The sequence below is a fragment of the Frieseomelitta varia genome, unplaced genomic scaffold, assembly GCF_011392965.1.
Source record: "Frieseomelitta varia isolate USP_RPSP 00005682 unplaced genomic scaffold, Fvar_1.2 scaffold_587, whole genome shotgun sequence".
In the NCBI taxonomy this organism is placed as follows: Eukaryota; Metazoa; Arthropoda; class Insecta; order Hymenoptera; family Apidae; genus Frieseomelitta; species Frieseomelitta varia.
The window spans coordinates 650996-667517 of NW_025110353.1; the positions used below are offsets into that span (position 1 = coordinate 650996).

Consider the following 16522-nt stretch of genomic DNA (forward strand, 5'->3'; position numbering starts at 1 on the left):
TCGTCCATCGTTTATCATACGTGTCCATTAATTAATGTTAACGATTCCATCGATTCAGTCAATCTAGTCCGAACTGAAAACCGCAGAGGTAGAAGGTCACGATGTCATTCGCGATCGGAAAGATCGGTAAAATTTCCTCAGATTCGCTTCGTTGAAAGTCGCCGGCCGAGGCTCTCCCGTCGATTTACGCGAACACCCGCGTGGACAGTTACTTTCGCAGCTGCCTCTCGCAGTTGGAAGTCGCCGCGGCGCGTAAATCTCGAAAGGACGATCGAACGACTCGAAACACAGATACTCGGAGACCGGGTACTCCCTTGAAACTTTGTCCCGAGGGAAAGGTCCTGTCGGTATTCAAGCGCTTCCACCCTATCGTTCACGGGTACACGCGCACTTATGCGCGCGCCAGTCCGAGCGATACACGCAGCCGCGCCTTTGCAAGGACGCGCACACACAGACGAACGTAAGTGAGCTTTTGAGGGGTGGAGGGAGGGAGGGTGGAGCGACGCGACGGCAAGTTTGAAGCCCGTTGTGCCTCAGAATCCGTACTTGGAATCCCTGGGCAGAGTTCAGGCTGCGCATTGACCGCACGAAATCCTGTGGCGTTCTCTCACCTTCCCGGGCGACCGGCGCGGCCGTCTGTCGCGACGACAGCGGCGACAGCCAGCGACACGACTTCAAAGAACTTCAATGGGACCGCGGACGGAGAGAGATCGGACGCGTCCTCGCCGCAATTCTCAGCGAATTCGCCTGATTCGATCCTCCTCTTGATAATCGCGTTACGCAATTGAGAAGCGATTAATCGTCCCTCGGAAGTGACATTACCGAGGACGTTAATTCTTGCTTCCCCTTCGTCTACCCCTCCAACTCCCGTCGCAAAAATGCGAAAATTCACTGCTTCCTCAAAATGTCGAAACAAAATTCCATTTTGAAAATGTTTAATCCTTTCATTACGAGCGCCGAATATATACGGCATCAACTGACGTATTTGTCACATATTAAAAATACGAGCTTTTTTACATTTTTTCTTCTTTTTTTTTTCTATTCGACGGCGAAGTATTTATACGATATATAAAAAATTATTGTGACAAAAAATTGTTCTTAATCTATTGCAATTCGGGAAAAATCAGCTATGGATTAATCTGTTAAACTGTTAATCTCTGAAAAATTTAAGATTAGATTTTTTTCTTGAAAGTTAAATTAAGTTTGTTTAAAGAAAAACATTCTAGGCCCTTGTCAAAGTGTTACCAGGAAATTCACAAAATTTAAGATTAGATTTTTGCTTGAAAAATTATAGTTTGTTTAAGGAAAAACATTCTAAGCCTTTGTCAAAATGTTGCCCAGAAAATTCAAAGAAGATTCTATTTCAAAACAGGTTAACGGACTCAAAAAATGATTCGATCGATGTGTACACTTTTGGCGTGGAACGGTTCGTAGCGAAAGGAATATTGTGTGCTCGAGAGAACAATTGTTAATTTAAAGAAAAGAAATATCTGGGATGGCTCGTCCTTTTCGTTTTCTCCCTTGGCAGAGGAAATGTTATTTCAGTATCCAGGGAAACGTATCCGCGCGTTTGCTTGACTCAGTTTTCGTAATTTAAAGAGATCAACAAGCACATCAGCGGAACTTTGAAAGTGAGTTTGGCTCGAGGCATCTTCAACGTCTCATCGTCCACTTTTCGCGATTATTGCGGCCCAATCGAAAGTAAAGCGGTGACGGCGTTCAACAATTTCGTCTGGAATATATTTTTCCCCGGGCCGATATAGCGTGTGTCGTTACACCGTCTCGGATCTCGGCAACGTCGTCGTCATTTTCTAGGCTAGACTAGTGCAGCCTCGGCGAGGGAGTGCACTCGTTAAAAACTTTTCACGGTATTCATTCGAATGCACTCCGTCAAAGTGCAACGAGCGAGGGTCAGAGGCGAGAACTCGGGCGAAAAGATGGCAGATTTTCCTGTCGTTCGTCGCGACGACGAGTCGGATTATCTCTCTCTCTCTCTCTCTCTCTCTCTCTACGTATCGTCGTTATTATCCTCGGTGTTTGGCTGCGTGCGCGTTTCCGCGAGGAAATCTTTTTCCAAGGCAAACACCGACGCGGAATAACGAAACGACGAAACGGAGTAGGGGTAACGTTTCCCGACGCAGGATGCTCAGGTGGCACTTCAATCTCGCTTTTCGCGCGAATCGTAATAGTCCTCTACCCTTTTGCCTTTCTCCAGAGAGAGAAAGAGAGAAAGAGAGAGAAAGAAAGAGAATACGCAACTGACGAGAGTAAACGACTCACAAAGTCGTAGTTACAATGGCCACACAGCCTCGTGTTTGACTTATGAAAACGAGGAGTCATCGTTTTCTCTTGATGTCGTGGGATCGCAATTAATTATCACGATATACCTTAATGCGTGCAACAAAAGGACGAGGCCCATTGTTTTCGTGCGTAACGCTCTCTCTAACCAAGTATTATTATACGTGCTTCACTGATTATATTCAAAAAGGCAACGCGACGCCTTTAACTACCATTAAAATACGGCCAAACATCTCGCCTGCATTAAACTCGGAAGCCGAAAAACTCTTGGGGCCTTCTCTCTTGGCCGTCGTCGGCCAACGCAAACAAAGCAAAGAAGAGGTAAACGCGCACGAACAGGAGAGAAAGAAGAAGAAAGGGGAAAAAAAGGTCGAAAGTGACCGGTTTTCCGTGATAAAAGGGAGAGGAATGCCAGAGGGCCGGCGCGGCGTTCGAACGAGAGGAGGAAGCTGCTGCGCAGCGTGTTCCTTTACGTCAGCTTGAACGCGGCCTTTTTTTCATCGCGCTCACGTTAAAGGTGCACCGAGAGAGAGCAGGGCGCAGCTGCGAGTGACGCGCGAGCGGACGAGCGGCCGCGGTTAGGACAGACTCTCGTTTCACGGAACTGAGGCGGCTTATTCGAATCGGCTAGCTGCTCTGTTTCTACGTACGTACGTACGTAGTGGCAACGCTCGACAACGGCAACTAGATTTTTATTGCGGGACCGATGGTGGTTTGTAGTTACGTGAAACGACGTGGAACGAGGGCCGATGCCACCTAACGTTTCAACAGCGTGTAGGTACCGTTCGAATCACGATGACGTCGTATACTGCCGCTTACGGTGTTATCGAGACACGCTTAATTAACGGCGAGGCACAAACCACAGCGAGGAATAAGCGGTGCCGGTGTCTTGGGGCCGGCTAATCGCGGCGCAAACGCCTAGGAAGAGATGCGGTGAGAAATTACCTGGATCCTTTAAAATCTACTATTCCCTCGTTCCTCGCCGAGGATGCTCCGAGGAATCCATCGTAGCGTGACCGGCGATTTTGTTCTCGTTTAAAACGAGAATACCTCCGGATCTTTTACGGTAATGGAAAGCATTCGAGATACCGTAAAATCGGCGTTTCTTCGTGCCGTCCGAACCGCCCCGCCGTTTTTACGGCCCGACACTCTTCTAATGTATGTACACTGCTGTCGAATCGGTGTCGATAGGCCTCGAGTTAACTTATTACGACTCCCAACTCTCGTTTGTCCTTTGTTTTTCGATTCAACCGTGACTTGGGAGGGGAAAATTGTCTTCGCGTAAAAACGTTATTAAACGTAACGAGTCGATGTCGATCGCGTAGTTATATGGTGCAGCTTCTTCTTCGTAGAAGGATATACGCCCTCGGCGGGCTATCTGCTTGAAACTTTTGGTATTCGTGTTTGTTGCGTTATACCGAAAGCAAGAAACCTGGCGTCGACTCGCTGCTTCGACGGAAGTCCTAACAGCGGTCTAAAATGGCATTGTAGCGCGTCGGTATGGAACTAAATGAACTCACGACGGGGCTTTCACGGACAGAGTTATTACAGCCCTTCTCCCCGGCTATAGTACTCCTCTCGTCGTTGCCCCCGTGCTAGCTCTCTTGGTCCGTTCTCCGGAGTACTTTCTCGCCGCCTTTTTCCTTTTTTTAGAACACACCGTTCGTGCCCTTCGTCACCTAACCTGAACGCCATAGCTGACCGGTATTGTAGCAGATCTACCATTCCTCCGTCTAAATAAGCGTTTTACGACCCTTTCCTCTTCTGCCCGTTGGCCTTCTTTCGCTCATCAGCTCTTTTTATCTCGCTCCAATATCTTCTGCGTCTTGGTTGCGCAACAGTCACAGTTATTGATGTCAGATATTGACGTGGAGATACAACGAAATATCCATGTTTATACGTACTACTTACGATGAAGTCACTTTGTTATTTCATTTTTCTTTAATCCAAAATAATCATCGCACCAGTGTTCTTCATCTGCAGCCTTTTACTTCGCGCTTTTAAAACCCGTGTAAAACGTCCGCGAGAACATCCCCAGACAGAATATACACTTGAAGCATTTTCGCGGCCATTAAACCGAGTCATGGGCTGCCGTTGCGGAAAGAAAAGCAAACCATGCCCCGGAAGAACGCGTCGCTACCAGACGCGTGTCACGAGAGGAGAAGGAGCAGCAGCAAAAACGAGAGGACTTTCCTTCGAAGAAAGTCGCGCCCGTAAATTCGCTAATTTGCTTTCAAAGGCGACTTCCCGCCGGTAAATTTTCCGCGGAATAAATCCCCATGGCAGCGAATAAATGGGGGCAAGATTGACAAAGAGTCGTGGCCTGAGCTCGAGCCGGCTATCTCTCGACCTCTTGTCAGTCGATCCTGCGAACCGTACGGCAACAACCGACGCTTCTCTCTCTCTCTCTCTCTCTCTTTTTGTCGACGATGTCTCATTGTTCACGTTGCCTGTATACGTCTATACACCGGTGTCCTTTATCTTAATTCCATTACACTTGGCAACGCGACACGGCCCAGCCAACTGCGTGCCGGTAATGCACCCTCTGACTCGGCTTGCCCGGCAACAACCACCGAGCCACCCTTCTTCAACCGACTCGTCACTGTTATTTCGTGCAAGCTACTTTGACGTGTCCTTGACTCTCGCCGCTTGGAAATCCCGATCCCCGTTCTCTCGACTCTCGGCTCCTTATTCATTCGCGGTAATTCAACCCCTTCCCTTTCTCCGAAGTCTATCGCCAAAGGGGAGATGCAGGAGGTCAGATGGGGTTCTTGGTGTTATTTCTTTCGAACGGTCGTCGTGACTCTGGTATTTTATGCGTTTTCTCATTGTCCGATGATCGTGGCGGCTAATTAGACCCTCGCTGCGTACGATCCTTTCAGATCGAAATGAAGCACGGCTGTTGGCGTGAAGGGTAGTTTTCGCTTGTCTTGGCCAGCTGGCTTTCATCGAGTTTTTTCTATTGAAAAGCAAGAAACTATTTTTGTGCAGAAGAAATAAATGAAAGTTGTTGTATTCGAAAGAGACAGGCGTCTCTTATCAGTGTGATTCTTTACTTGTCGACGATTCGAAACGATCGAAGACGAATTAAATAAACGTTGCTGAACAAACTGAGGATCATGTTTCAATTTCTGTTACAGATAGGTACGACACCGCATACGCCTGCGAGGGCAAGATCTTGCGGATCGAGTGCGGCGAGGGGAAGCTAATCCACCTTATAAGAGCGAACTACGGAAGGTTCTCGATAACGATATGCAACGAGCACGGGAACACCGACTGGAGCGTAAACTGCATGTCACCGAAATCCTTCCGAGTGTTGAACAGCGAGTAAGTATCCCGATGATCGACGTTCTTGCATTCTACGTACACAACCGATTCTGAACAATCAACCTGTCCCCTACACCTTCTATTCTGCGAATCGCGTCGAGGAATCACGATGGCGACGTCGAGTCGAATCCGTTCTGGAATCAACTTCGTTATGATGTTATCGGGAAGAGAAAAAAAACAGGGAAAGTAAGGGAAGAAAAAAGGGGAAAGGAAAGAGAGAAAAATGAGAACTCGGCTCAGGCTGCCAAGCATTTCCTATCCTTAATGAATCGACTAGCACCAATTAAAGGAGACGTCCGATCCGATCGAGCGTAGATCGCGCTTGTCACTTGGTCCCCGGGTTATCGAACGATCCGACTTTCCACGTGGATCGGTATCTACACCGGCGAAGCTTTTACGACCGCTTCGTAAGCGAGAGATATCCAGCATGACACCTGAGAGTCTAGCTGGTTCCCTTCGCGGTAACGAGAAACGCTTCCTGAACTGAACGGTGTGTGTCGTGCGCGCGTGTCCGTGTGTACATATCGATCATAGTCTTTCGACGACCTTGGACGAGGGGAAGGGAAGGAGAGACTCATCTGTACGATCTATCCGATCTATCCGAGTGAATCTCGATCCGATCTCGACAGCCAGAGTTACGCGCGCGCAATTCGACGATTTCGATCGGTTCACCCGGCAGTGAAAAATTATTAACCGTTCGGGCATGCGGAAATTCGACTCGTCGTCGATTTCGCACGGAGAGGAGATGCTCGTGGCGTGGAGATGTGTTTTCTCGATCGCTTGAAATTTTTCTTTTAACGCGTCTCTCGCGCGCGCGGTCCAATTCAAACCGTGTTCGCGGGTAAAATGTTCGAACGATCGCGGAAGAAGATAAAAATGCAAACTTCGACGCGAAATTTGAGGTCATTGTAATATAATATAATTCTGAACGGATACGAGCACGACGCGAGAGCCATCAGTTTCCTCGACGCTTTTGCCATCCCTGTCCGCCCACGGAAATGGAGCAAAGAGCATGGAGTCGAAATCGCGAGGAAATAAACGGGGTGGTAAAGAATGGGGGTGAAGGGAGGGAGGGGGGAAGGAGGATATACCCAGGGAAGAAGGAAAATGAGGAAGGAGTGGAGACGGCTTCATATGGTCCGGCGAACTGGCCAATTGCTTGACCATTGAAGAGCGTATTTCGCGGCGGATCAGAGCGGTAGGAAGAATCGCAAACTCAGCGGTCGCTTCTCTATCTCGGTCCTCGTGAACATCCCCTCTATTTCCTTTGGTCTTCGTGTCTCTGTATCCTCCAACGTCACGAACACGTACGGGCAAGCAAGCATACATACATACGTACGTACATACACGAACATGCGCGTTTCACGCGCAATTTCCACGTGTCACAAGATTCCATATTCCAAGACACCCAACTGTCCCTGCGGACAATAGTCAAAAACTGTCCTTTTTCTACTTTCTCGTTTTTTTTTTTTTTTACTTCCTTTGTTCTCTCTTTTATTGTTTGAACGACACGCGGAGAAATCAGAAGTCTGTCGCGTTCGTTGATTTAGACGGAAGAGCAGAAAGTAAAGGGAAACGAGACAAGAGAGAAAGATATATATATATATATATATATATATATATATAGAGAGAGAGAGAGAGAGAGAGAGAGGAGAGACAAAGAAGGGAAACGGTGACGTAAAAATTTCGCTGATTTCGCGCGACACGCGTTTCGTCATTGTGATTAATAGTTCCTAGCCAGCGGAAATTAGTTTCACGGGAAACTAAAGAAGGGAAACGTGACTCCTGGGCTCTACGTCTCACGACGGTCACGACCGTCAACGTACCGGTAGTGCGAATAATTGGGAAAGATAATCGCGATGACGAATCGAAATCGTATCCATTAGCGTTATCGTCGCTCTGTGAGTGGTAGCTGCGAGCAAACTAGATCCCCATTGTTGATTACGCTGGTGAAACCGAAGAAAAAGAAGAAGAAGAAGAAGAAGAAGAAGAAGAGGAAACCAACGACGATGAAGAGGAGGAAGAAGAAGAAGAAGAAGAAGAAGAAAGATGATAAGAAGAATAAGAAGAATGCGAGAATACAAAAGTGCCGCGTAACCGCGTAAGAACCACCAAGAGCACGCGTTAATATCGAAATGCGCCACCGTCTAGGGGGTGGGAGGGAGGTTGAAGTACGTTTTCAGAAAAACGCATTTAAAGTTCGTGGCGCCGTTTCTCGCTGGGTTGGAGTCGGTCTAAGGACCTCCTCCGGCTGAAGAGTAATAACTTCCGGATTAACTTTAAGTGGAGAAGTTGCACGGTGTTGCTTCTACTGGCAGAGTCGTACACGTACACGTCTGTCGCGGTTCTACACGCGTGCAACGAACGACTCTCTCTCTCTCTCTCTCTCCTTCTCTCTCTATGCGTTTCGTAAGATGAGGCAGGAGAGTTTGACGTCAATTTAACTCGTTTCGCGGAATCGATCGAGGAGATCACCAGCTTGCCTGATCGTAATCACCGTTCCCTCCCTTGGCGTATGTTCGTCTTTCTCTTTTTCTCTCGCTCTCTATCTCTCTTTTGACAGTTATCTATATCCCTTTTTGCTTCTTCCTTCTTCGCGAATCGATCGCAGACTTCGCAGCGACTATTTTTCTTTCCTCTCAAAAGTACGTTCTCGCGAAACCGGGAAAATTTTCGTGCAACAGTATATACGTATGTGTATACAATACATACATAGATACATTAGTCGTTAAACATCGAATGGATATCGCCAACAGTGTACCAGCGAAGACGAATTTTCACGTACGAAAATATCTTTAACTTGGATATCGACTCGGATAGCTCGTTTAATTTCCAGACTAGACCGGATATTTTCCCGAGTTGATCATTCCGCATTCCACTTTCTCAAGTCAGTACGAGAACTGGACGGTTTTAATCTACGAGGCGGATCAGCCTTCGGCCGGCTATCGGAATAAATTATCATCTTTGCCATCATTTAGCGTTCCGTCGCGGCGTTTAGACGACTTCGGTTGACTCCGTTTTTCAGAAACGTCGGATCTCTGGTGCATTGCTCGCGAGAAACGTTTCCGTTCGATGCCGAAAATCGAGAATCAACGGCGCGAGCTTTTCACAATGCCGAGTTCGTTCGGAAACGATCGTAACTCACGCGTAACTCGGACCGCTTTAATTTTTCTTTTCGTTTGATCCCTCGTTACATATGTACATCTTTCCGCAATAACCGATCCCGTTTGTTACGTCTAACCTGCTCTTTCCTCTAACACCGAGGGCTTCGTTCCTCGCGCGGGATGCAACGACTATCATAAAAATTCACACGCATGTACATACTCTCGCTTGAAACACGTACCGCTAATTGTAAGTGTCTCTGGGTCTACCTTTCGCTGTGTTTCGCTCCGAAAGTGATCCTTTGTTAATGCGATCTCCCGTGAATAATGAGACTTTGTTTCCGTCATTAACGTGTTGCTTGGCACTGTATTGTGAATAAGAGCTGTGTTACCTTTGGTTGTGTTTACACGATCGCCAATCGGCATCGTTTCTCGGTTAAATTCGAAATCACGATTATTCAAAACTCTGTGTGCCAATTAACGCGTTTCTTTTGACACTCTCTTCAACATCGTATCTAGAGGTAAGCAAAATGGAGCAAGCATATCCGAAACAAAAAAACCTAAATCAATTAGTTCACTGTAACTTTACTTGAAACTGATACCTTCCTCTTTTCTGGCGTTTGTTACACGTTTTGCCACTCTCTTTTAACTCATCTCTGCAGCTACAGTGGTGTGGAATTATCAACACGCTCTCTCTTCCTCTTCGCCTCAATTAATTAGCCATTTCCCTTCGTACTAAATTTATCTTCAGCGATTTATTAATGTCTATCTGTTCGCGATATATATACAATTAACGCAATTATAACTACTCGAGCGAATATATTGAACAAATTTCACTTTGGGCATTCAATTTTGACTGAATAATCGACGCAAAGTGTCAAGCTCAAAATAATCCGATCGTTAAAAACTGGAGATCTGGAATTTATTCTTTGCTTCTTTATTCTTTGCTTTCTCGGGAACGTGCGTGCACGTGAGATTGTCCCAGAAAATCAACGACTCCTCGTCGAGGAAAGAAACGCAACCCTCCTCGCAACCTCGGTCCAACAAAATGGAGGGGTCGTCTAATCCACGCGCCATGTTGAGGAGCATTGATCGCGGATTAACGGCGATGGGTTACGGACAAAGCTGGAAACTAGCGTCGAAACGGCGGATTGACGGTTGTACAGGCCGGTTAGAAACAGATTTATCAGGGGGTGTGCCGGGCACGTACGAGATTACGATTTAAGTGAAACCAGGACGGGATGGGAGGAGTGAGGGTGGGCTTTGCCCGGGACGATTAATGAAATTGAACGGCCGAGTTCCGCTGCGAAACTCCGTCTACGGAATTAATGACGCGCGCTGCGCGTAACCGTGGAAATGTTCATTACACACCCGCGTTGAGAAATGACGCGGCTGGTTTGGCTAGATTTTCAACTCTTAATCTGCCGCGGTAGGAGTCGGCGAGCAATTAGATCGGGAAAGAATGACCAATTTGCTTGGGCTTCAGCGTGAGAATTAGCTGCGTTTTATGTGTCGCCGTCAAAGGCGTGGCGTTCGAAATCACTGTAATCAACAGAGAGTCGCGATCGATCGGTCATTACGATCTCTCTTTTACTGTTGCTGGCTTGGTTTCTTTTTTCTTGCGATGATTTATATTTACAGTAGATTTGCATAACCAACCTGTTAACTGTTTTCGCTCTAATTACTTGATAACGCTTGATGACTGAGATACGATATCATAGACACACGATACATAAGCGCGTTGGAACGAAACAGAGATGTCATCGTCAGCTTTCTGTTAGTCGAACGTCGGTGATATACATACGTATACTTATCCCTTCAACAATCGCGACACTTGAATTTGAAATTAAATTTTAACAAACTTCGTGTATAATTAAAACGCTTCCAACAGATTGAGAGAAGCAATTTTCCAAATTTTTTTTTTCTTTCCTCGATCAATACGTACGTTATAGTCGAGGGTGAAAGTTCCGAAGCTTTTCGTGCGAACTAGCCACACGTTCGAGACAGCTGGACGAGCAGGTATACGCCATAATACAAAGTGATCATCGAGAAAAGTAGCTGAAAGAACTCGCTGCGAGGCTGTTGCCATCCCGAATCTTGTGGGAACGAATTCTTTCCACCAGGTTGCGCAATCGCGGCGTAATTACATTGCGCTAATAGCCACTCCATGATTCGATTCTCGTCGTTAACTCAGGCCGGCGAGGAACGGGAACCAATTCGAAAACTTCGAGATCCTCGAACCTTCTTTTCTATCAACCTGTTCTTTCTTTTTTATTTATTTTTTTTTTATTTTTTGTTCCTTTCCTCTCGTTTATCTTCACAAAAACGAAAACCAATCACCGCTACGAGATTCACAATGTTCTCGACGTTTGATCATTCAAACGTTGCGGTGTAACTCGTTGAAAAATAAAAAAAAAAAAAAAGAAAGGAAAAAAATACAAAAGAATATCGTTTTGACAGCTTTCTAAAGTTTCTTTAACGCGGATGGCCACGATCACCGTGGATTTGCGAACCGTTGATATTTGGCTAACAAACGCGACACAGCCGCCCGAGTTTGACTGAAAAAAAAAAGAAAAAAAAAGAAAAAAAAAGAAAAAACAAGAAATATACATATATGTATGTGTGTAGACAGCATCGCTCGGTGTTAATTCAGTCGCGCTGTACACCGACGATAATCGATGACACAATGCGATACGCGTGTCGATTCTCGTTACATTCGGAAATTAAATTCAACGTTTCCTGATCCTCGGGCGCTTGTTAGTTTGCCAATTAATAACGAGCGATCACTGAAAGAAGGAAAAAAGGTCAAAAAAAATAAGAGAAAAGAAGGGATCGTGCACAGATGAAAATAACAAGAGAGAGTGGAAAATAGACAAAGGCGCGAGGGTAGGTAGAAAGAGAGAAAAAGAGAGAGACAGAAGTTTGTTTCACGGTACATGGGGGTATATGTTACGGATCGTAATCGATCCGACGTAGATACATTAAACAATTTCACGATTCGTCATTGTGCACGAAGAGGATAATTAACCGTGTCAAGGAAACGTGAGAAGAAGGTAATTTCGTATCGCAATCAGCTGAACTCAGTCTTGGTCGGTCTGCCACGAAATGCTATTTTGTTGCTCTGTCAGATATTTACGAGAAACGAGAAGAAAAAATGGGGAGGAAAGCTTGATCAGCGTTTCGTTGGTAAACAAGTTTCTCTCTCTCTCTCTCTCTCTCTCTCTCTCTCTTTCTCTGTTATCGCTACTAATGAAATGATCACCGTATACGTTGTTTTCGTGGGTAGTTCGTGTTTAACCTTCATTTTTCTACAGAAATGTTTCATCGCGACGGGTTCCTTGCGTGAATATAATGATTGTAGTGAGACTCGCAAAAGTATCCGTAATTTTTCGACGAAAAATCACTTTTGAGCCAAATTAACTCGTTCTCCGATACTATTTTTGGATTTTAGTGTATTGCGTTGCAAATCTTCATCGAATTTTCAACACTCTTGATTAAAATTTCACGAGATGCGCTCTGACGATGTTGAAAGATGTTTTAAAGTGTATCAGGGACGAGAAATATAATGACACGCATATAGGAATACGTTCGACAATGGATATATCCTTCATCGATGAACGATATGAAAAGGTAAAGTGGCGTCGGATCGAAATCGATCGATGCTCGAAAAAACCCAGCCAGTTTCTCGAGCTAATTTTGCACGAGCAGAAACCCTCTCTGGTAATTGCATTTGCGTCGAGTAAGCCGTGTCAATCTCTATCAACCGATCGAAAATTATAACTCGCCGTGCTGCTCGTCCGATTTCTTTTAATTCGATCAAGCTGTATTTTTTGCCGGCCCTCTCCAATCTCGGTCTGTCCCGGCTTGGCATTTGGCCTAAACTAATTGCAGCCGCGCGAATTCATTCGATAATCGCATTATACGAAATTAGCTCTTTCGTTCGATCGAAAAACGTTAACGCGATCATAGTCGCTGTCGTGGTTACTTCTCGCCTCTCTCAACTGTAACTCTCGATCGTTCTGTCTGTTCTTTCGCCTTTTCTTTCTTTCTTTCTTCTCTCTCTCTCTCTCTCTCTCTCTCTCCCTTCTTTTTTTTAAATTTTCTTCTTTTTAATTCCTCTCTTCACCTGGTTCCAATCTCTCTGGCTGTTCGTTAAAAAGCAGCAACACCATTCTCTACTCGTCCGACCGTTTCGTCGGGATTTTTCAATCGACCCGCTCGAGGTCCCTCTTTCGCTTAAAAAATACACTCCAACGTGTTTGTCTGGTTCCCGCTCGAATTTTTTTCTCGAGGACGATCGAGAGGCTTACCCTGGCCGAGATTTTCATTAGTCCCTTAAATGGTCGGTCGAAACGTTAATAGACGTTGACTGTAATTGGCGAGCAAGCGTTCGACCGCCGATAAACTACCAACGCATTGCGGTTCCCAGCCCAAGTGAGAGAGCCATCGTGAGAACGCGTTTACGACATTGTCGCGTTGATCCCGGTTAATAGAATGTGATTTCCTACGCTGCTCGATATAATCTAGCGGGATTATCCAGTTGAACCGTTTTGCGAAAGGCTTTGCTTTATCGACCTCGTTTCTTTCGTCCGTGATAATTAATCGATTCGTTGAAATTATCTCGAGGAAAACGGCTTATAATTTAACTGATCCAGCTTAATCTACGGTGCGCGGTACGCGTTTATCGTGCCAGCGTGTACCAGCTTTATTAAAGAACCAACCGAATCTCTATAGTCATACTCGAGGACTTAATATCTCGGGTTGAGCCAACCCAACAACCACATTGTGTTCGTACCATACTTTCGAGTGTAACTTGCTCGAAGAATAAGACACGACCGTATCCGCACACGTTCTACGTGTATCTTCAAGTTCTCTCGGCAAACTCGTTTAATCCTCCGGCAGATTAAGAGGAAGAGACTCGAACGAGAGAAGAAGGAGAGAAGAAGAGGCGAGGCCGGAGAAAGAGAGGGCACGAGAGTTAGAGAGCTCCCAGTTAGGTACTTAAAAGTATTCCAATCACGAGAACGCGGCGAAAGTCCGACAAATATTTCTCGTTACCCTCGTGGAACGGGGTTGTAGGGTGGCGCGCAGGCAGATACAGGGTGGAAGCGCGAAACGAATGTATATACAGGTAGAGCTAGAAAGAGGGTGAAAACCTGCGAGGAATTACGAGGCTGATATCTAAAACGCTATAGTTCAGATATCTAGGGAGAGGAAGCGAATTCTTCTTCTCTCTTCTCTTTTTTCTTTTTTTTTTTTTTCTTTGAAATATATGAAAATACGCAATGTATATATATATTGCACTTTCCGTGATATCCTTGCTCCATCTTGACACACAAGCGACCAAACTGCATGCCTCAAAGTTTATTATGTAATGTACTCTTACAGACGTAGAAGTGTTGCTGGATGTTTGTACAGCTCGTTACAGCCACGATCGTGCACACGTTCTGCATTCGAGCATTGCAACGCTTTGCGCTGGCCAGTCAGCGGATTCGTTGCAATGATGCATCAAGGGATTTCGTTTGATCGACGATCTCGTAAACTTGCGGTGTTAGATAATACGTTTCTTTGGGACTTGGTCCGCGGTGAGAACTGTACGTTTGAAATGCACGATCGTGACGGTAATAGGAGAATTCGCAGAAGGAGATCTTAAATCGTGATATTTGTCCAGTGATCGATAACAAAGTAGCGAAGTCACTGTGAAAAGAATCATCGTATCATTATAGAATTTGTTGGTTAACTCGTTTGGGTGAAGAATACATATGAATTACGTTACGTGTTAAGAGCTCTTTCTGCGATGCTACTATTCCAGGTCTGATTCGTAATGGAAAGGAAACATAACCATATACATACTTATACATAAAAAAAGAAAGAAAGAAACAGAAACGCCACGTGTGCTGCCATGGATCTTTTCCCCTTTACTCTTGTCACCGTCCGGAATGCTACGAAGAGATGCTCCTGTGTTGTGTTCTCTTGTTTCTCCACTCTGGCATAATCATCGCGCACACGTCCCTATGGTGTCTCTGCGAGGGAAATTATCCTGGGGGAAATTCTATCTGGATCGGAGAGGCTTTTTCGTCGAAGTTCGTCACACCCTTTCGTTTCTCACGGCTGATCACAATCTGAAACAACAATTTCCTCTAGCGAATACTGCACTAAATAACTCTTCTCGCTCTTCCATTCATTACGCTATATCTCGTTCTGTCATTAGATTGAAACATTTCGCTTCGATAAAGAAAGAGTAAGAAAAGGGGAGGGAGGAGGAAGGGGGGGGGAAGAGAGAATTGATTTCCATTTCCAGAAAGATTTAATCGAAAATTCGGTTTTGAAAACGGGTCGTCTGCAGAGGAGGACGCGATATTGTTTAACACGGTGAACATACAAAGTGCTCGCGTGGGGAAATGCCGTGTTACGCTAAAAACAAGCAACGAAGGATGAAATTACTTGGCCACTCGTCCAGCGTATCTGCGGCATCCCTCTCGCAAAACGAGCGAATCGAAGCAGCTTCGTGACGAAGTACAGTAATCCGTAGACAACGTAAGATCGATTAATTGCTTGTTCCGACTGAAACAAATTGCAGACCGTTCTTGCCTTTTTCCGATCTTCGCAGATCTAATTCTATACGGTATTTTAATTGCATTCCGCTACTCGCTTACTCCGCTATCACGCATCAGCCGAAAGAAAAAGAAAGAAAAACGAACGTGGCACAATCAATTAATACGTCAATCGGAATAATATCCAACTTTAGTCAACGGATAATTAACGACATGGTGGTTAAATCGAACTAAGAAAAAAAAAAAAAACGTACTATCTCCTCCCCCGTGGAAATAATCCATGCGAGTTTCGATCGTATCGTTCCGTTAGTATCATCGATAGAAATTTTTCAAGACACGATCGGTATTTAAAATACCCACCAACGAAGGTTTCTCTTCCGCTTGTCATCGCGCGTGACACGATAATAATCGTTCGCAAACGAACATGATCGTGTTTCTCAAATCGGTCGATTTTCGACACGCGTGTGCCCTTGTCCTTCGAGGTCGTGTCCCTTTCTGCCTCGAAAGCTGGCGTCCAGCGCGCGAAATCGTGCCCCCATGTCTTTCGCGAAACGTCAAAGGGAAACGATCTCGTTTCTCGGCGTGTGATTTTCGGTGGCTCGTGCGTTCCGTCCCTTCCAAGACTCGCGAACAATCCTCGGCGACTCGGCTTTCCTTGCACAAAGAAATTCCTTCGTCGATTAAAAAGTCATACGAGCCGGAACGGGAAACGTCTCGTCCCTGTTCTTTCGTCTCTGTTTCACGAACATTCGCCGCCGCCGCCGCCGCTTGTATCTACCGTTCGTTCATTCAATTTGTTTATTATTCACGCGTTTCTCTTTTCTTGCTCTCGCGTTCGATGAAACGACGTGACTCGATTCGCCGATTCCTCATAATTTTCGTCGCTATATTCGAAGCCACGGGACACGAGAAAAAGGCCAATCGTACCTCGACTTTGTTCGATTAATTTCGCGCGGAAGTGCCATCGCCCGTCGTTCGATCAATTCGCGTCGCGGGTTTCTGCTTCCCTCGTCGCGATCTGCCGACATTTCCGCCCTATGGCGGCCCTGTTTCCGGAACTAAAACCGAATCCGTACGGCCATCGTCACGAACCTCATTTCGACGTGGCCATTTTCCACGCGAGTGCCGCTTTCGTGTCGCCTAATCGGCCAAAAACTCGAGCATCGATCGGTTACGAAGCATACTTTCGCAGCAAAATGCATTGCAATTTTTTGGACGCGTGTCGCGCCGAATGATTCTTCC

General features: G+C 45.8%; 1 protein-coding gene across 9 annotated transcripts in view; it reads left to right on the plus strand.

The window, feature by feature from the left end:
* The window catches only part of LOC122534329 (latrophilin Cirl-like), a 413745-nt gene that overhangs the window by 367616 nt on the left and 29607 nt on the right, over window positions 1–16522 (plus strand). For all 9 annotated transcript variants that reach the window (XM_043664848.1, XM_043664849.1, XM_043664854.1 and 6 more), the window contains one exon: window positions 5439–5625. In XM_043664848.1, coding sequence (XP_043520783.1) covers window positions 5439–5625 — 187 coding nt within the window. The remainder of the gene's footprint in view (window positions 1–5438; window positions 5626–16522) is intronic.